Genomic DNA, 20,688 nt, shown 5'->3' with positions numbered 1-20,688 from the left:
TGACAAACACACATCGCTACAAAATAATGATGAAGTTACTCCTCTTTGGCTCATTGGTTCCCGAACGTGGGCTTGCTCACAACATGGACCCGGAAGACGTCTGAGCGCATGTCATGTAGCTACAAGCGAATTAGAATTCCTTACAGTACAGCTCATGAGCCGCTCTCCACGCTTGCTTTACATTTCTGCATCTACTGCCAAATTTAATTTTTTGCAGAAAAACGTCAAGGTCACTGGGGTCACGGTTAGAAGGCAACAAATAAACAAAAACATTGTCTCAACCTTTGCCTGTGTTATTAAATGCTTCGTGCATACGTATTCTCTTAATGTAAAGTGTGCACAACATGGCCGAAGCCGACACTTGAAATAATTTTATTGAAGAACTCTGATTATAGGTTCGCACGAGGACATTATGGTTGTGACACATGTATGTAGGCCACGCCTCGCGCGGAATTCAAAGGTCAAACTTGTTTAGTGGTGGCAGTGTTGTAAAGCGAGCGTGGACTAGAGTGGCGCATGTGCTGTGAGTAGTATGAAGGCAGTGGGGTAATCGATCGCTACTATTTCCTGTACTTGTATTTTAAACGTTTTATTTTCTGGACACCAGATATATTTGATTTATTCATTTGATTGGCGTTTTACGCCGTACTCAAGAATATTTCACTTATACGACGGCGGCCAGAATTATGGTGGGAGGAAACTCAGGTTGCTGCCAGACCTGAACTCCAGATATGGCTGGACGGTACAAGGTTTTGCGGGACAATGAATCCTCAATAAAGATGTTCGATTATCTGCTGTTAAATTGTACCGGATATTGGTAAGTTAATTGGTTCGTCATAGGCATTTAAAGAGAATTTAGCTGCAAAATAAACTGCGTAGGACATACTGACCGAAAGAGTAAAATGTAAAGATGCTTAATTTATTGATCATGTAAACTCCAGTGTTTATCCACCACTGCAAAGCCACAGATGAAGTGAACAAATATATTTTCAGTTAACTCTCTCTACATATTTCCTTTCATGTTCAATGATTCAGCCATTTACTTCCAGCATCGTTACTCGACGTTCGTCAGCTCGGGGGCTCGCCGAGCCAAAGCAGCGTTGGCACGTCCCATTCGTCAAGGGAGATAAGTCAGACGAGAATCGAGGATCGGATTCTTGACCCGAGGAGGAGTCAGATCGCGGCCGTAGGGATGAGTGAAGAGGAGAGACAGAAAGTGGTGTCGATCAGTGATCAGAGGAAGACACGTGGGAAGACGGAGACAATTGGAAAGGAGCCTCGAAAACCTGACAATAGCACTAGCCGCTACAGGCTTCCCAAAGACCAGAGAGGTTTCTCACTTTTCAAGTTAAATCGCACTGGGTGGTACAAGTGTGATTGCTTGGGCAAAACCAGTGGTGGACAGAAATCCCGAGAAGCTGCCAAAACTGGGTCTACAAACCCAAAGCAGACAACGAAAAGGGAACATTGCGAATCACGTAGGCCTAATGGCAGCCCGAACAATGGACTCGAAAGCGAGACCAGTCGCGCAGAGACGGAACGCAACTCGGCTTCCGTCAGTTGGAGTCAGACAGGTAACAGGTGGAGTCACATTGCTAACCCACGTAGCGAATCCAGTTGGAGTCATATTCGTAGAGGAACAAGCCTCGCGGATTGGAAAGCCGCGCAGCCTCACAAGGAAGCCTCGAATAGCACGCTTGAGTCCACAGCCATGTTCAATCCGTACGATGTGCGAGCAGAAAGGTACAAAAGCCAGCTGGAGCAGACGATGTCTCTCGGTACTTCTGACGTCAAACGCCAGATGAGGGGGGTCGAACAGAAGTTGAGCCTAGCTTTAGATAAAATGAGGTCACTACTTCCGGAAAAGGTCGTAACGGCCAATGACAGACTAATACAGAGGCTGTCGAAATATCAGCGAATTTTCATCGACGTCTTTCTGGTAGTTTTGACTTTGATTATTTTCGTGAGCTGGTTCAGCTACCGATACGAGATCAAGCTCCGCGGAGCCCCACCGACACCACTGCCCCCGATACCAGTGTGCCCAGCGTGCCTCACCTGCGGCCCCACCAGTGACCACGGCTGCTCATCGTGTGAACATTCCTTTAATCCGTTAAGAACTGTAAGCCAACACATTAAAAGTTTCACAGATGCATTTGTCCAAGGATATTAATACAGGTTATTAATTGTTAACTGCCGTCACAAAATTTGGAAAAATCTTCAGAATATTGACTGCTTTTTGTATTACTAACACTGTCCTTAATGATAAAAACTGCAATAAAGTTCATATATTTTTTTTTTAATTTATTTCAAGTGACTCTTCTTTTTTCGTAGTGCAGTTTAATTCTAAATTGTTGACATCACTAGTAATTTCAAAGAGACTACTATATCCTGCAAGTTATTTCGAACCCGATCTGATTGGTCAGATATCCTCCAATCAGAACTCGTATCAAGTGCCTACCCATGTGATACGGCAAAATATCGTTTCCACACACTCGATACGGTACATGTAGTTGCTATGGGAGCGCTCGAAATTTGACGTATAGGCCCGGCCTCTTCGTGTCGGGGTAGCACACATGGTGCAGGGATATCACTGGGAACAATAGCCTGCTTATGAACGTGTCAGAAACATGTAGAAAATTAACATGGAACGGTGTATCAGCCTGTCTTACATCGAGTCCGCGAGTCTTGTAAGCACCGGCCTGACATGACGTTAGAGTACATTCGTTAGAGTCCTGTTTGAGGAAACTTTTTGAGTTATTTTGCTCAAGTAAAGGTGTTGTGCTTAAGCCACATAATACTATACATTTATGAAGCGTTTGATTAAGTTTTGTCGAGAAATATTCCATCCTGAGCACACACAAACAAACCTCTGACTTAAGCAATTTACTGGCACTTTATATTTTCCATACCTTTATAAGTCATCCAAGTATAGCCTCAAACAGGAAAGTGTCGGATTTGAGTTCGCGCCGTCTTCATGTATGGATCATTGAGTAAAGCGACCAGCCACAACCTTATTTGCATATGTGATCTGTAAGTGAGCTTCAGCGCGACGCTACCTCTGTGGTGCCATTAGAACTATAACTGTTAAAACAGTAATATATTTTGTATGTATTTAAACGTTCACTCAATGAACAGGTACGCTTGTAGAGGATAGATAAACGAGGGGGGAAACGATGTATTTCAAATTTGTATCATGGACACAAGAGTATATAGATCAAAGCAGTTGATCATTGATATAGATGATAATATAACTAAAGACGTATAGCACAGAGAGTAAAACCAGAGCAGCGACGGCAGGGAGTATGAGACCAAATGGTCAAACGTAAAAGGTGAAATAAGGCCTCTTCTGAGTTTGCCTCACTTAGGGTTAAAGATAAAGCTGTTTCGCCAATTTGTCTAGACTGACTGACTGAATTTATTCTCCAGTATACTAACCGTATCACACGATGGTTTTGAGAACACCATCCCGAAGAGCTTGCTTTAGTGTCACAACCATATAGTCTGTTCATCTTTGATTGAGTCTGTAAGTTAGTCAGCGCATGTTCTACACTGAACAAAACAAATGTTTGTCATTCAGTCATATCTTTGCAACAGATAATAAACGTGGTTAACAAGTTAATGCCTTTCAGTCAATATCGGACTTGTGCCTATACCAATCAGAGCGTTAAAATAATTCCAAAGTTTCCAAAGGTTATAATTTGATCCCTCTTACACGTTTTAGGCAGTTCATGAAGTATTTTGAACGGTAACACGTGAACACACTATAATACACTGCTTACTTTTAACATGTTCAAGGTGTGCTTATATTTCAAATACACGCGTATGTTTCATAAATATATTGATTCATTTTATAAATACATGAAGTATTTTTAAACACTCACATTTATTGTATAAATGCAATAATTTATGTAGCAAACCCGTTTTATTGCTTAAATGGAGTGATATATATGATCAACATTATAAAGCGGTCTTATTATCAGTTGTTGAATAAACATGTTTAAGTGTTTAAATATTAAACATGTTACAATTAAACATTAAGCACGATCATTATCTGTTGCAAAGAGATATTTAAATGTTAAATAAATATTCTTGAGTACGGCTTAAAACACCAATCAAATAAATAAATAAATAAATTCTAAATACTTGTCTTTTTCAGTGTACTCCTTTAACAACAAAGCTTTTACGAATATAGGTTCTATACACCCCGATATTACGAGGCCGTAATCCCACTAATTTCATATATTACTGAACACAAATCCAGCTTTGTTACTTCAACGCTCCATTGGGCTGTGTCGTAAATCTAAAGATCGACAGAAAGTGTTACGCCTGAGTTCAATGCTTAACATCTGAGGAATAAGGCCGGGATTATCGGCTCTCGCGATTCAGCGTACAATCCGCTTAACCGAAGGTGTTAGGCTCTTACAGGTCCCTGGAGCACGGGAGCATGTCACAAACAGGGTATGGAAACACTGCATGCGAAACATTTCAGCCTGTCACTACACAATAAACGAGTAAAAAGTGACCACAGGAAAGGCTTTAACGGTGTACCCGGTCGCATGCCACTGTTGTGCGTATAATACCTATATGATTTAAACCTTGTTTCAGGACGTCATCAGAAAACGGACACAGCATTCATTATGCACCAGTTTTGTCAGGAATAACCAGCCAAAGAAGGGCGCAGTTGTTGCAAACGCGTACCTTTGATTTCATTCCATTTATTGCATGTTAAAATATGATTTTCCGCGAATCGTCGACGGTGTCGAGTAAGACGTCGGGTCGACTGTTACATCTATAAGGAAGTGAGGTAATGCAGTCTGATGAAGGGTACGTCTGTCTGAGTGACATTGAAATGGGCTGTGGAGCGTCTAAAGAGGGCAGGAGGAAGAGGGTGGTGGTGTTCGGGGCCACTGGGCGTCAGGGGGGTTCTGTCTTGAGGGCCTTGGCTATGGACCGGACGTTCCTGGCGGTCGGCGTGGCGAGGAACGGTTTCAGCGCCCAAGCTATGGAGTTGAAAAAAGAAGGTAGGTTATAAAATATACATGAAGATTTGGAATAAGGCCCTAACTAAGGCATATTGACAAGAGGCCGGATTTCACTGGTGACGTGTGATCATTTGTTGACTATAATATTGTAAGTTCCCGGAAGTTTGTTTGTTTATTCGCCATAAATTAGAAGACAACAAGACAACGAGTAAGTGTTGATTTTAAGTACAAAGATGGCCGGAATAAAGTCCAATGGATGTGTTCTATCCCATTGAAATATTGGTATATCAATAGACAATAGTGCTGAATAGCATAGTGCACATTTTCGAAAGTGTGAAGTAAATTGTCTTTCCAGTACATATCAAGTATTAGTTTCAAATGGTTTGGTTGAGGAGATATTCCCTTAATTTGGGTTTAAACAAAGAATGTGACTGGATAATTTGGAATGAATGATGCAGTCTTTTCCATTCGCGATGACCAAATTTAAATCAGGCTGTTTTGTGAACAACTGCCGTGCTGAAAACGGAAGAAAGTCGTCAAAGTATATGAACCTATGGCAAAGAAGAAGGCAGGAGAAGAGGTTGATACTGGCAAGTTTGGAGATCCTATAGGGCTGGAGAGGCGTTCTGGACGCTTTTCAGCAAGAAAAAATGCTATTGTTTGAGCTCCACACACGACTCACCAGGCTAGCAAACGTTCAGAGGCGACAGAGTGACACTTGATTTGTGGTAGGGGATGAAAGTAGTGGAAATACCATATATATCCCGGTCCAGTAATGGAGGTTCAGGGGCCGCTTAGCCCCCGGAAGCCGTGGTAGCCGGAAGTCGTACGTGCGTTTTATGCGTTTTCTAGTGACCAAAACTATAATTGGCTGTGACAAATTTTAGTTCTTTATAATTTTTTTGTTTTCTTGTAAAAATTGTTAACGGTTTGCTGGCTAAGTCGTTCGAACCAGGTGCTAACCCCCCCCCCCCCCCCCCCACAACTCCTCCCCCAACCCTTCCCCTGTCGTCACATGCGTAATGGGTATATGGGTCACCGCGGTAGAGGACGAAAATTTGGTAAAACGTTGTACAGGCCGTACTGTCACCTTTGTCCCACAGAACAATAATGCTCGATTTGACCGATATTTTATTACTCTACAGGGTATGCCATTATCGAAGGTGATTTGGAAGATAGAGAATCATTAATGGTCGATTTGACCGGCATTTTATTACTCTACAGGGTATGCCATTGTCGAAGGTGATTTGGAAGATAGAGAATCATTAATGGTCGATTTGACCGACATTTTATTACTCTACAGGGTATGCCATTGTCGAAGGTGATTTAGAAGATACAGAATCATTAATGGTCGATTTGACCGACATTTTATTACTCTACAGGGTATGCCATTGTCGAAGGTGATTTAGAAGATACAGAATCATTAATGGTCGATTTGACCGACATTTTATTACTCTACAGGGTAAGCCATTGTCGAAGGTGATTTGGAAGATACAGAATCATTAATGGTCGATTTGACCGACATTTTATTACTCTACAGGGTTTGCCATTGTCGAAGGTGATTTGGAAGATAGAGAATCATTAATGGTCGATTTGACCGACATTTTATTACTCTACAGGTTATGCCATTGTCGAAGGTGATTTGGAAGGTAGAGAATTATTAATGGTCGATTTGACCGACATTTTATTACTCTACAGGGTATGCCATTGTCGAAGGTGACTTGGAAGATACAGAATCATTAATGGTCGATTTGACCGATATTTTATTACTCTACAGGGTATGCCATTGTCGAAGGTGACTTGGAAGATACAGAATCATTAATGGTCGATTTGACCGACATTTTATTACTCTACAGGGTAAGCCATTGTCGAAGGTGATTTGGAAGATAGAGAATCATTAATGGTCGATTTGACCGACATTTTATTACTCTACAGGGTTTGCCATTGTCGAAGGTGATTTGGAAGATAGAGAATCATTAATGGTCGATTTGACCGACATTTTATTACTCTACAGGTTATGCCATTGTCGAAGGTGATTTGGAAGGTAGAGAATTATTAATGGTCGATTTGACCGACATTTTATTACTCTACAGGGTATGCCATTGTCGAAGGTGACTTGGAAGATACAGAATCATTAATGGTCGATTTGACCGATATTTTATTACTCTACAGGGTATGCCATTGTCGAAGGTGACTTGGAAGATACAGAATCATTAATGGTCGATTTGACCGACATTTTATTACTCTACAGGGTATGCCATTGTCGAAGGTGACTTGGAAGATACAGAATCATTAATGGTCGATTTGACCGACATTTTATTACTCTACAGGGTATGCCATTGTCGAAGGTGATTTGGAAGATACAGAATCACTAATGGTCGATTTGACCGACATTTTATTACTCTACAGGGTATGCCATTGTCGAAGGTGATTTGGAAGATACAGAATCATTAATGGAGTTGTTGAAAGGAGCATATGGCTGTTTCATCGTTACGAGCTACTGGGACCATTTCGATATCATAAGAGACTCCCAACAGGTAAGTTAACTTTGCTTCATACTGTCGTCAGGATTTGTCGAATGTTATATTTACATCTTTGGATAATTAATTCTTTATCGCGAAAGGGTGTTACAGCTGAAAGCAAGGAAAAGAACAAAGTAGCCTACAACCCATGGGGTAATGGAAACTTCCTCGTTTGGCCACTATAACCTTTCTGTTAATTTTGTTCCCTACATACACGCCGGTGAAAGTAACATGATTTTGGGTGCGTTGCGTCTTGCATGTATTTTCACGCTTCATTAAAGAGTTGGGCTATACCGCATATTTCTAGCAAAGCTCGCAGGGCGTATCTATTCGAGTGAGTGGGTGAGTGAGTGCTTGGGGTTTAACGTCGTACTTGACAATTTTTCAGTCATATGACGACGAAGGAATCCTTAGAGTGCACGTCCGTGTTATGTGCCTTCTTGCTGCAGGATGGATTTCCACGGCTCTTTCATGCAGTGCTGGCAATGAAGTACCTAACATTTATAAAGCGGATATATTCATATCTTTTCAAACTCTAGAATCATTTCGACACTTTGCAGATGGGAGTATTTATTGAAAGGCAATAATTTGAGCTATTCCTGGTAAATAACTGAATATTTCATTTGTTAAGCGATTATGGATTTTTTGCCAAAATCGCAGGTGTATCGACATGTTCACCTTCTTAAGAATGAATTATAGTAGAAATATAAAGGACAAATTCATGCACAATAAAACCAGAGAATCGGCGACAGTGTGATAGTTGGCATATGCGAATGGTCGAACATATTACAGGTGAAATCTGGCCTCTTATCAATTTACGTCAGGTAGAGGGCTTTATACAAATGCTTAACTAGCATAGCCACTTATAACCTTAAGCAGAATTTAGTAAAAAACGTTGACTGAAATGTATTCGACGTCATTTAGAAGAAGAAAGAGAATTACCCTAAATCTGTATCTCGAATATACCGTTATACATATGGCTTTATATATATGTGTTTTACACTGCACGAATTAAATGCAGTCGTGCGTGGATTTTTAAGTTAGGCTTTATGGTAAAATTCTTGCAAACTTTGTCCCTTTTGTAAACTTTTGTTCCTTTGCAGGAAAAAGCCAACCTAAAATTAAATACCTGTTTTTTGCAAGAGAAAAGTCGCTCTGACCTCACTGGCCAATGGCCAATATAGCATATATTGAATATATACATTCAATACATTTGACTCTTAAGGTGAAGCTATATGTATTTTCAGATATAATTTTTAATGATCTTTCTACTGATGCTTACGAAGTGGGAAGGTCTGCAAGCAACCTGCGGATGGTCCTGGGTTTCCCCCGGGGCTCTGCCCTGTTTCCTCCCACCATAATGCTGGGCGCCGTCGTATAAGTGAAATATTCTTGAGTACGGCGTGAAACACCAATCAAATAAATAAATAAATACTGATGCTTACGTAATTTTTGCTTTTTTTCTCCTTTAATCCTTTAATCGCCCAGGGTAAGAACGCCGTGGACTGTGCCATAGCCTGTGGGGTCCAGCACATCCTCTACAGCGGACAAGAGAGCCCCAAGGCAGTTATTGACAAATGTTGTGACCCGTTCGATTCGAAAAGAAGAGTCGAAGAATACCTCAAAAAGAAGAAACCAGGTAAAGAAATATAGTTTAGGGAAATACACTTCATGAAATACGTTTTGGGAAACACATTTTACACTTTGTGAATGCATGCACAGGAGCCTGTCCTGTCCAAAAAAGGATAACAAGCAAATAAATACACTTCAGGAAATACATTTTGGGAAATACAGTTTAAAAACTTTGTGAATGCATGCACAGGGAGCCTGTATTCTGTCCAAAAAACCAAGCAAAGAAATGCACTTCAGGAATTACATTTTGGGAACAGATTTTGGTAAATGAATGTTGGGAAATACATGCGCTTTGCAAAATACATTTTGAGAAAAAACGCTTTGGAAATCACATTTTGAGGAAAACGCTTTGAAAATACATTTTGGAGAAAACGCTTTGGAAAAACATTTTGAGGAAAACGCTTTGGAAAATACATTTTGAGGGAAACGCTTTGAAAATACATTTTGGACAAAACGCTTTGGAAAATACATTTTGAGGAAAACGCTTTGGAAAATACATTTTGATGTAGTACACTTTAGAAAGTACACTGCATATATTTGGTGAATGGAAGGCTGTCCTGAATTGAAATCCCTGATCTGCGTACTGAGGTATTACTTCTCCAATGCACGTGTTTACGGAAAACTCTCTCACCCCAGGGCTTTGGAGCAAAAAAGGCAGCTGATGAACGGAATCATGATTTTTCAAAAAAGTTTTGACCTGTCCCCATGTGTAATTATTTTTACCGTTATACATTGTGGACGTTTACGGAATAAAGGGTACACTCTTTTTTTTGTTTCTTCATATGGTTTAGAATGTGGCCTAACGTATAAAACTACAAAAAAGCTTCTCATGCAGGGGTGTAGAAATGGCTTTAAGCTACTTTTTCCCTCAGAATCAGCGGAAATTTAGTAGCTGTGGGTACGTCAGCACTGTTGCGGAGAGAGCTCGAATTGGGAGCGATATATGCTGGTCCTGCGCTCCCGGTGTTTTTCCATCGATGACGACATTTCCGAATATTACCGAACATTGAGAAAACAAATACGTATAAAAGAGAGAGGGTATTAAGAAATATAAAATATGAATATAAAATACTCTTTGTTTTATAATATCCAGTACCTTTTCCTTTATTTTTTTGAAGGTCTTCTTTAAAGGAAAAGACCAGGTAACTTTCATTTTGTACCAGTCGTAAGGTTATTGAAATCTTTACCTGAAAAACTGAATCAAATGCTGTCAACAATTTGCAAAACGAGATCTTTTTACCAAATTGATAAAGTATGTCGCTAATGACGTCACACAGAGTTTACTACGCCCTCTATATTCATGTCTGAGTCCAAGTCTTGTGAACTTTACTCATGTATAATGTGTGCGTGTGCGATAAAAATGCAAATACCTGAAATTTAATACTTACATAAGGGTCAGGAAAAAGCGGGAGACATATGATGACATTTCGTCCGAAAGCCCAACTTACAAACAAAACAACTGATTTCATTCAGTGAAAACGAAAGTGAAAGTATTTTAGCTAAGGTCTGCACTGGCCTTTCTATTGGTGCTTACATGTACTTCATTTTCACGCATTCTTCCGCTTTAATAATAAACTTCGGATTATTTAAATGAGTTGAGATGTTGAACATGAACACAACTTATAAGATGCTTGAACTTAGCGATTTTTTTTCCATTTGTACAGAAATTAACTACACGGTTATCAGATTGCCTTACTTTTTTGACAATCTGTTGTCAATGATAAAACCCCACAAACTGCGGGACGGCCATTTTGCCATAGGTGAGTTGGATCAGCATAAAGCTTTATCTTACGCAGAATTAGGTTAAAATATGCAAAAGAATATTAATTACAGTTTATTAGACGTGACAGGTTTAGAACTATTCTCAATGCTGTGTTTTCATCATATATAATAAAATTAATCATGTTTACTATCTGTTTGGTTGTATAGCTGAATTCATGCATTTAATGTACTAATCAGTCAACCTATATCAACCTGGAACTATATTTACCAGCATATCCAATGGGTGACGTCCCCTTGCACGGAATTGCTGTGGAGGATATTGGCAAATGTGTGCACAAGATCTTCAAGAAAGCAGAGGTGTTTCGCCGGAAGATCGTGCCTCTGAGCGGAGATCAGCTGACCGTACAGGAATACGTGCACGTCCTCAACAAGCACATGGCACCTAAGGTCTTTTGTGATCCCCAGGTACCCTATGCAATCGTGATACATTGTAGAATGTTCCATTTATTTATTCACTTGAACCCGCAGCGAGCGCATTGGTTACATTGTTTCTTATGACCGAAGAAAAAGAAGTCAAAGTCTTTTCAAGAACTATAGTACAGTGCCCGTTTGGGACGTCATCGTTGCCTTATTTGCATACGCAGTCAGAATTGTTTTCTAACATTCAGCTAGAGCGGCACTTCGGCTGTAAGGAGTTTGCGAAGTATATACGCATACATATACATACAGTGTATACACATCCACCCATTCATATATGGGTTCCATCCACATGCACACAAGTGTACATGTGCATACCGTCGTATAAGTGAAATACTCTTGCGTAAAATACCAATCAAATAAATAAATAAATCACACATATAGCATCATACTCAGACACGAAAACAGATGCGCATTTGGCTCTATGCCAACTTTTTACGAAATAAACCACCAGTTTCCAACCACCCAGAGTTCAAAGCCGTCAAGGAATATATAACCAGAGACGGTACTGGAATGATGACATCTATAGGTTGTTCTGCGTTCACGACATCAAAAGCGAGCAGGATGGTGACCTTCACAATTAGGATATCATGATTTTGGTATGAGCTATAATGTTGAAGTTTAACTCCATAGCAGAACCATAGCAGTAAGAACCTAGATTCCAACGTCAGCCAACCTCAATCAGAGTAAATCGTCAACACGACGGTTGGCAATGCTGGACTATCGAATGCAGGGCTTGTCTCTATCAGTATCTATCAGTGCTGCTTAGCAACCGCAGCCATCGACGTCATTTTGAACCTGGTCACTTTTAAGCTTTATTTTATTTTAAGCTTTTTCCTACTTGTGTATATAATTTTTCCACAGTGGAACATATTCTGACGTAAAACTATAAATTATAGTGAAACATAAAAAGAGGCCTGTTGGAAAATGCCCTACGGTAAAGACAAGAAATCAATCTCCTTTCCCAACGCCAGAAACGATGGTTAACTATTATGCTACATTCAGATAAAGAAACGCCTGCATTTTCTTCGAAGATCATTCTGAAAAAAAAACAACCCACCATTCAAACTAGAAAAGGAAACAGATGGCAAAATGCAAGCGTTTTTTTTTTTATTTTTATTTTTTTCATTCATACATTGAATGCCAACACTCATCGACAGATCGCCTGAAACGACATTGAAATCACCTTGAAATATCGGTGTTTTTTATTTAGGCATGTATTATTGCAGTGGTACAGATCCGGTTCGAATAAGCAGCATGATTATGCGTGCCTATGTGTTATAGCCATACTAGGTGTTGATACCGTATAAAATTTTGTTTTCTTAAGATTTTCTTGTGTATATATTTTTAGTATATATTAGTAAAGTAATTTCTCGTAAACATTCCAGTAAATGAAGTCAACTGATATCATGGTAACCAGGACAACAATATATCCAAAAATAAAAAGTTACTGTAAATTGGTGTTACGAAGTTTCATCAAAGCAGACCTCATTTAATTCCAGGACTATGGCTATAGCTCTTATCTAAATACACACATATGCAGGGTGTCCCAGAAGTCGTGCACCATCCAGGTTGAGGTTGAATGCTTGAGCTACAGAGTGGTGTGTTGTTCCATCTCTTCCAAACATAAAAACCAATTCAACTCTTTCTTGTACTGTTAGTTTGTTAGCCATAATTAACTGTAAATGAGGGGGAAAAAATCAGTATTAAATCTGAAACACAGAAAACAAAAGATGAAAATCAGGATGGTGCACGACTTCTGAGACACCCTGTATATATATATATATATATATATATATATATATATATATATATATATATATATATATATTGTTGTTGAGTGTTGTATTTTTTCTTCTTGTCTTATTATTAACTATTTCTTTTTCCAGATCACGTTGGAAGACTACAGTCATTTTACTTTCAAAGGCTCCAAAGAAATATCCGCCATGTTTGCTTTTTACAAATTTGGTCGGCCATTCCGAGATGTCCGTGGCACCAGAAAATTACACAAGGGAACTTTGTCATTCGACGATTGGGTGGCCAAGAATAAAGCTCAGCTGGATGAGCTGACGACGTGAGGAGTGTGGATCTATTGGCCACGATCACTATTTACGTGACAGAAAATTACTCACCAAACCGTTCACTGGTCTTAATCACAGCACCGCATGTGACGGTTCCTCTGATTGGACAGTTCTGTATATTACAGCTGCATCCTCCACTGGCCGAAATGCACTTTGTATCGGTTATGAACAATTTTGTGAGTTAAATTTTGTGGAGGTTGAAATTTTCTCAAACAATGTTTTACGTTGACCAATTTCATGTGACGTCATCATTTGTCTGGTCTGTATTTAGAAGGCTGTGAGCAATTCATGAATCAGGTCAGCTCAGTGTTTATGAGAACTATGGCTTCCAGGTTATATGGCTTGAATTAAAAAAGAAGAGAATATGCAGTATACTTATGGATTCGATTTTACGTTCATGAATGTAGAGGGGGCCTTCGTGGACAAGTGGTTTATGTGCTAGCGCAGTACAATGATCTAGGAGCTTCTCCCCAGTGCGGCTGTTGTGAATTCACGTCCAATTCACGTGTGCTACGTGGGAAGGCCTGCCAGCAACTTGCGAATGCTTCTGGATTTTCCCTGACCTCTGGCCAACTTTTCACTGCCCTACTGCTGGCCGCCGTCTTTTACGTTGAATAGTCGTTAACCCCTATCAAATAAATGAATACATATATATTGTGTGCTGAGTATGTATATACAATTGCTGATATGTACTGAAATAAGAAATTCTATTTTGTTATCCCCTGTCTCCTAGGAACACTTTTAATGACAAATTCACTTATATATAGGCCTGTATAGGTCTAATTATGCATGTGCGTATACATTCGCCAGGTGAAATTCACACCGTCTTAGTGAACATTTTGGGACTGAGAATATAAGTCTGGAGACGTTTAACAGGCGATCTAGATTTTTCAATGTGAATGAACGAATGAATGATTACAGTTTAGCGCCACATCGGAAATATTTCAGCCATGTCGTGGATATAGCCAATGTGCTTACGATAATCTGCATTCACCAACTTATCCAAATCCGAACGTATAACAATAACTGACAAAGAAAGAGAAAGCTCCCTACATTTGATATAATTTTAGCATTACTTTTATGTTGAAGGAGAGTGTGCCGGTACATACACTGTGATTATAAAAAAATATGGTTGCCATACCAGTGACTATAAAAATAGTAGCATAAACGTGACATTCCATGTGGGTCTATAGATGGTTTGCAATGGCAGCCATCTTTGAGCTAAGTTTGTGTATTGTCCACTGGGTGTCTAGAGTTAGAGGCGTCATAAGCAGAGGCCGTTTGCCGGTAAGGGTATATATATGGGTAATATACATGTTGCCAATTATAGTTATATAACTTACCTCAACATGGCTGCCATTGTAAACATTCTATAATGTTTTATGCTTGCTTTTTATGGTCGTGGTAGCAAGGAAACATATGGTCGGCGCAAGCACTCTTTATGGTCAGGACAACCACAAAAGATATGGTCGACATTTGTGGCCTCGTCCAAAAACAATGCACGAAGCCATTATTTTTCACGATACATGAAACGCTTGGCTTTAAACTAGTTTTCCAGAGGCCCTAGCGGTCAGTCCGGAAATTAAATACGAAATCTGCTGTGACGAAAGCCGCTGTCAAAACAACTTTGTTGTGGGGAGAGCCCGAATTGGGGGCGCTAAGCTCGTTCCGAGTTCTCAGTATGTTCATAAATGACATAACTTCCGAATATTCACGACCATTGACGGAAATCATGCATAAAGTAAACATATGCCATAAAGATGGCATTTTTTTTTTATCTCTGTTTGCCTTGGTTATCTTTCTTCATTCTCCTTAAAGTCATGCTCTTCCTTTTATAGTACCCGTACTTTTTCACGTGTCCTTAATGTATCCTTACGGTGTGTTAACTTCTGCTTATAAAAGTTGTCGGCTACTATTTTAACGTCATCCATGAATGTATACTTCTCCGTCACGGCTTTAGACATAATTTACTTCTCGAGATTTGCCAGCACATTTCGCGAAAGACTTCACTTTTGAATTCTTTTAATCTTTAAACTGTTTACCTCTACTGTCAACTCGCAACTCTGCACGAAGTGTCTCGTCTCTGATTGGTCATAAACAACCCGTGGAAAGTCCCCGGATGTCCGGGGGTGTCGCTTTACAGTGGCAAGAGCACGGGCATAGCGAAGTGATGGCTGGTGCGCTGATCCGAAATTTATCTCGAGATTCAAGTTTTCACACTGAAGAGAGACGCGCGTCTCGTCATCGCTGTACGTCCATCTGCGTGGACGACTGTGAAATTGATGCAACGGAAAGATCTCCACTTCTCGCAGGTGCAAATTCCACTGTAAACGAAAGTGTCACGGACAGGTAAGGTAGATAACTCTGCACGAAAACTGGCTCCTATCTAACACTCAGCGTCTGTTTATTTTGTTACAGAGCTGTTGCGATAAGCGTTTATGGGTTATCTAGACCTCAAATCTGATCATAGAATAGCAGTAGATAGGAGACAGTCATTGTCAATAGATTAGATTTGAGCTACCTACTTTGGTAGATTGACATTGTAAACACCTTGGCTTAGCGCAGCGTAATGACCAGTACGGTCGCAATGAGTTCAAGTCCAGCTCATGCTGGCGTCCTCTCTGGCCGTACGTCTGCGGATGGTCGTGAGCTTCCCCCGGGCTGTGCTCCATAATGCTTACCGCTGTCGTATAAGTGAAATATTCTTGAGTACGGTGTAAAACACCAATCAAGTAAATAAATAAATAAATAAACACCTTGGCTATGCTAGCTATTACTGGGAAGCTCCTATATGAACAACCATGTCATGTTTGAAGATGTCAACAAAACAATGTGCCACCATGGTCCAGGGCTTCGCATTCTTAGCTATCTCATTATCCAGACTCGAGAACAAGTGTGCAATGACGCACAACGGGTAATTTTTAATACAAAAACACCTGACTTTTGGAGAGTGCAACTCCTAGATGAAAACAAAACCAGCGTAAACATGGCAGCTAGGCCCTTGATGATGTCGTACGCAAGCTCACGAGAGCAGAATCAGCATGAATTACCATACCTGATTCCAGGGATATGTAATATCAACGGTAATAAGAGGCCAAGAGCTCTGCTTTCCACGAACTGCCAGACTGCAAAGCTGTGCATTACTAGTGCTGAGTATGGGAGCTGGGTCAGACAGGCCCTGGGGTCATGTGACTCATCTAACTGTTCAGCATAGGACAATACTCAGACAGGTAACTCAGACAGTTACCTGTGTGGCTTGCAGGTAGACAATCAGTGTACAGTGGGGTAATTAAGAGCGCAGCAGGTTATATACAGTATTCCACCTAAAACTGGATGAGTAGAATGCACTTTTAGAAGCACATTTAATGATTTTTGAAGTCAACACTTTCAACTTTTAGAAATTCATAAAACTTAATCAAAATTTCTCAGATGTCCCTAGATGGATGGATCTATGAAATCGTACAAAACGTATGAAATGAACTATGCTAATCTCAGGTGAAATGTAGGCCTGGTAGTTAATAAAGGTAAGAACAGCCATGTAATCTAATACATAGACATGACATACGCAGGTTCATGTAAACAGTGTCTGAAGTAGATAATGTCACAGCAGTGAATGGACTTCAATAAACTGAGTTAAATCAGTTGATCAACCTGAAAACAGTAGTACCGTTTTTCTCGTGTGATATCGAGTACTGCAGAGTGTCCTACTCCAGTGCCCTACTGAGTACTGCAGGGTGTCCAACTCCAGTGTCCTACTGAGTACTGTAGGGTGTCCTACTCCAGTGCCCTACTGAGTACTGCAGGGTGTCGTACTCCAGTGCCCTACTGAGTACTGCAGGGTGTCCTACTCCAGTGCCCTACTGAGTACTGCAGGGTGTCCTACTCCAGTGCCCTACTGAGTACTGTAGAGTGTTGTACTCCAGTGCCCTGCTGAGTACTGCCTGGTGTCCTACTCCAGGGCCCTACTGAGTACTGCAGAGTGTCCTACTCCAGGGCCCTACTGAGTACTGCAGGGTATCCTACTCCAGTGTCCTACTGAGTACTGCAGGGTGTCCTACTCCAGTGCCCTACTGAGTACTGCAGGGTGTCCTACTGAGTACTGCAGGGTGTCCTACTCCAGTGCCCTACTGAGTACTGCAGGGTGTCGTACTCCAGTGCCCTACTGGGTACTGCAGAGTGTCCTACTCCAGTGCCCTACTGAGTACTGCAGGGTGTCCTACTCCAGTGCCCTACTGAGTACTGCAGGGTGTCCTACTCCAGTGCCCTACTGAGTACTGCAGGGTGTCCTACTCCAGTGCCCTACTGAGTACTGCAGGGTGTCCTACTCCAGTGCCCTACTGAGTACTGCAGGGTGTTCTACTCCGTTGTTATTCTATGGACTGACTTAGTAAGATGTTATTACCTGTGATGAACAACATTATGCAGTGGTTAATGATAAGGCCTACCAGGTAAAATACTGTATTTTTGCTTCCTGTTAATTAATTTATTCCTAATCATAGTTTTGCAGTAATGTCATAGCTCTGCAGTGATGTCGTAGCTCTGCTGTGATGTCGTAGCTCTGCTGTGATGTCGTAGCTCTGCATTGATGTCATAGCTCTGCTGTGATGTCATTTCTCTGCAGTGATGTCATAGTTCTGCTGTGATGTCGTAGCTCTGAAGTGATGTCCTAGCTCTGCAGTGATTTTCTAGCTCTGCAGTGATGTCATAGCTCTGCTGTGATGTCATAGCTCTGCTGTGATGTCATAGCTCTGCAGGGATGTCATAACCACCCTGAGCCCGTCATCAACACACTCTTTAATCAAGTGACTATTGAAGGTGAAAACAAACCAAACTTAACCCAGGCAAGATATAGGCCTTGAATAACATTTTAGCATGAATAATGAAAAATATAGCTTTTAGGTGAGAAGTTTTTTCTGGAAAAGTAATTAGAATGTGTTTAACCTTCAATTATGATAATTTCATTGTACTGTAAAAAAAACAAAAAACAAATCAGCATTTTGCCCGTTTAGCTCCATGTTATATATCAACTCCTTGTCCTTGTTACGAACCCTTGAATGTTCAAAGCTATGAATACTGGCTAATGGAGAATGAGATGGGTATTTCACATGTAAATAAATAAATGAATTTGGGAAACATATCCATGCAGATTTATATAAGTAAATGTGTCAGGGAGATAAACTTCATCCAGTTAACTTGCATAAGGTACATTTTAGTGCTTACTGGTACATTTTAGTGCTTACTGGTACATTTTACAGGTACATTTCAGTGCTTACTCGTACATTTTAGTGCTCACTGATCACATTGGTATGTTAAGTGGTATTCAAGCGAGCTACAACAAGTGTTTATGTTTCACTGCACAAATAGCCACGGGAACATTGCTCCGAATGATTGCCATTTACTGACACTGATTGCCATTTACTGACACTGACTGCCATTTACTGACACTGATTGTCATTTACTGTCAGCAAGTCCTGTGTCTTGAGGTTCTAACCTTATATCATAAGTTTATACTATGAGAAGTAGGCTTGAGATACAGTTACTGTTGTTTATTTATTTGACTTTTACAGCGTTCTTAGTATTATATCATTTATACGACGATGACGGACAGCATTATTGTGAGAGCAAACCGGGAAAAGTCTGGGGGAACTCACTACCATCCGCAGGTTGCTGACAGACCTGCTGGTATGACCTGCTGTTATGACCAGAGAGGAAGCCAGCATGAGCTGGACAAACTCATGGTGATTGCATTGCTGACAGGCTCCATTGTCATACGCCATCGTGCTGCGCTAGCACGCTAACCGCTAGGCCACAGAGACTCCAATTCAGTGTTGTTCAAGCACTTTAAGCCACAATTATTCCCTTCTCCTTACAGCGAATCATGCTAAACTACTGGGGCCCGTTTCATAATGCCCACATAGCGTTAAGTACATTTATCTTCCACGGCGACCTGCACTGTAGGTATTATGACGCAATGGTATCTACGTTAACCCTTTTAGCCCTTGTAGACTTTGTACATAAAATGCTGCATGTTAATGACAAGGACGTATTATAGGAACTCTGTTCCTGTTGATAGCTAGCAGAGGTGAGGCATTTAACTAGAGCAGATGGGGTCATCCTTCCAGAATTCTTTGTGAGGTGTAAATAACCCAACCCTTATCAGAAAAAGAAGGTCTTTTGGTTGCTACCGAAATTTAAAAAAAAAAAAAAAATTTTGAAACAAAAGAACTACCTAGGTAACTCTTTTATTTTTTTTTTATTTTGGCTTATGAGAAATAATAAAGAAAATGAACATGGAGAGAAAAGCATATTTTAAATTTCAACAATAGGACTTTTTTTCAGACGGTTGGCCAGGTTATTATGCTTCAACGAACATATTTTTAGTGATGGCCTTGGCTGAGGCCTGGCTCACGGTACCTGATTTGCACACATGGAGAGATATATCATGGACTAAGAGCATAGGCCTACGTATGGCCTATCACATAACAAAATATTAAATTAAACTGCGAAACAATAAGTGGAATCAATTACGTACTTAATAATTTGTAATATTTCAGTATATGTTTACATTAATACTTGAAATGCACTGTAAAACTTCATTCAGGCCTAAGTGAATACTTGAAAAGTATGGTGATATGTATGAGTAGACTCAGTGATACAATGCGCTTTATCCCGCTCCGCTGTTAGATGCGGGTCGTGTGCAAATATACATATTAAATAGAGATGACCTTTCAAACAACATCGAGTGTGTCACGCAACATACCGGCCGGTACGTTTACCTCCCCGAGTAATATCATTTCATGCTGTTTAGGCCAACAAATTTGAGTAGGAAGCATTTTCAAAGTTTGGAGGCGGGTTGGGGTGGGGGTTGGTCAAGAGTCCCAGCAAAAAAGGCGAGGGTCCAGTTGCCGCCAAGGCCTCGGAAACTCTGAAGGAGCTCTATCGTCTTTTCGACGATCAGCCGTATCTGAGATATGCAAATTGAAGTGTTATTGACTAAGCCTGCCTGAAAAAATTGAGATAGACGTTTAGTTCAATTCTTGGCACTTTTACCTGGAGAACCACGGGTCAACAAAGAACATTGTAACAATTTATCCAGAATTCAACATTAAATTTATGCATGTCGGAGAAAGATTGGTGTAGATTGACTAATACAAGCATTTAACTCGTATGGGGGAGAATCGGTGGAAAGAAACATCCATGTTTTTACTGGGCCTTGGTGGCAAACTCGCCGGCGTATTCGCACCGGCTTGCTTTCGATTGAAATCAATGTCA

The 20,688-nt window shown here is 40.4% G+C and overlaps 1 protein-coding gene across 1 annotated transcript; it reads left to right on the top strand.

The window, feature by feature from the left end:
• Positions 1-4,807: 4,807 nt before the first annotated feature.
• LOC135464012 (nmrA-like family domain-containing protein 1) lies at positions 4,808-13,413 on the top strand. The gene is made up of 6 exons (XM_064741486.1): positions 4,808-5,021; positions 7,392-7,519; positions 8,993-9,143; positions 10,801-10,896; positions 11,130-11,323; positions 13,225-13,413. Exons 1-6 carry the CDS (start codon positions 4,808-4,810, stop codon positions 13,411-13,413), a joined length of 972 nt encoding a protein of 323 aa, XP_064597556.1.
• The last annotated feature ends 7,275 nt before the right edge of the window (positions 13,414-20,688 follow it).

The sequence above is a fragment of the Liolophura sinensis genome, chromosome 3, assembly GCF_032854445.1.
Source record: "Liolophura sinensis isolate JHLJ2023 chromosome 3, CUHK_Ljap_v2, whole genome shotgun sequence".
Lineage (NCBI taxonomy): Eukaryota > Metazoa > Mollusca > Polyplacophora > Chitonida > Chitonidae > Liolophura > Liolophura sinensis.
Note: the sequence above shows the minus strand (reverse complement) of the source record. Positions and strands in the feature narration are given on the sequence as shown.

What these genes read in the sequence shown, in the direction of transcription:
- LOC135464012 (XM_064741486.1), top strand. Translation starts at nt 4,808, where the DNA reads ATGCAGTCTGATGAAGGGTACGTCTGTCTGAGTGACATTGAAATGGGC. An exon ending in TATGGAGTTGAAAAAAGAAG is followed by an intron (nt 5,022 to 7,391) that starts GTAGGTTATAAA and finishes ATTACTCTACAG; the next exon opens with GGTATGCCATTGTCGAAGGT. An exon ending in CCTCAAAAAGAAGAAACCAG is followed by an intron (nt 9,144 to 10,800) that starts GTAAAGAAATAT and finishes CCATTTGTACAG; the next exon opens with AAATTAACTACACGGTTATC.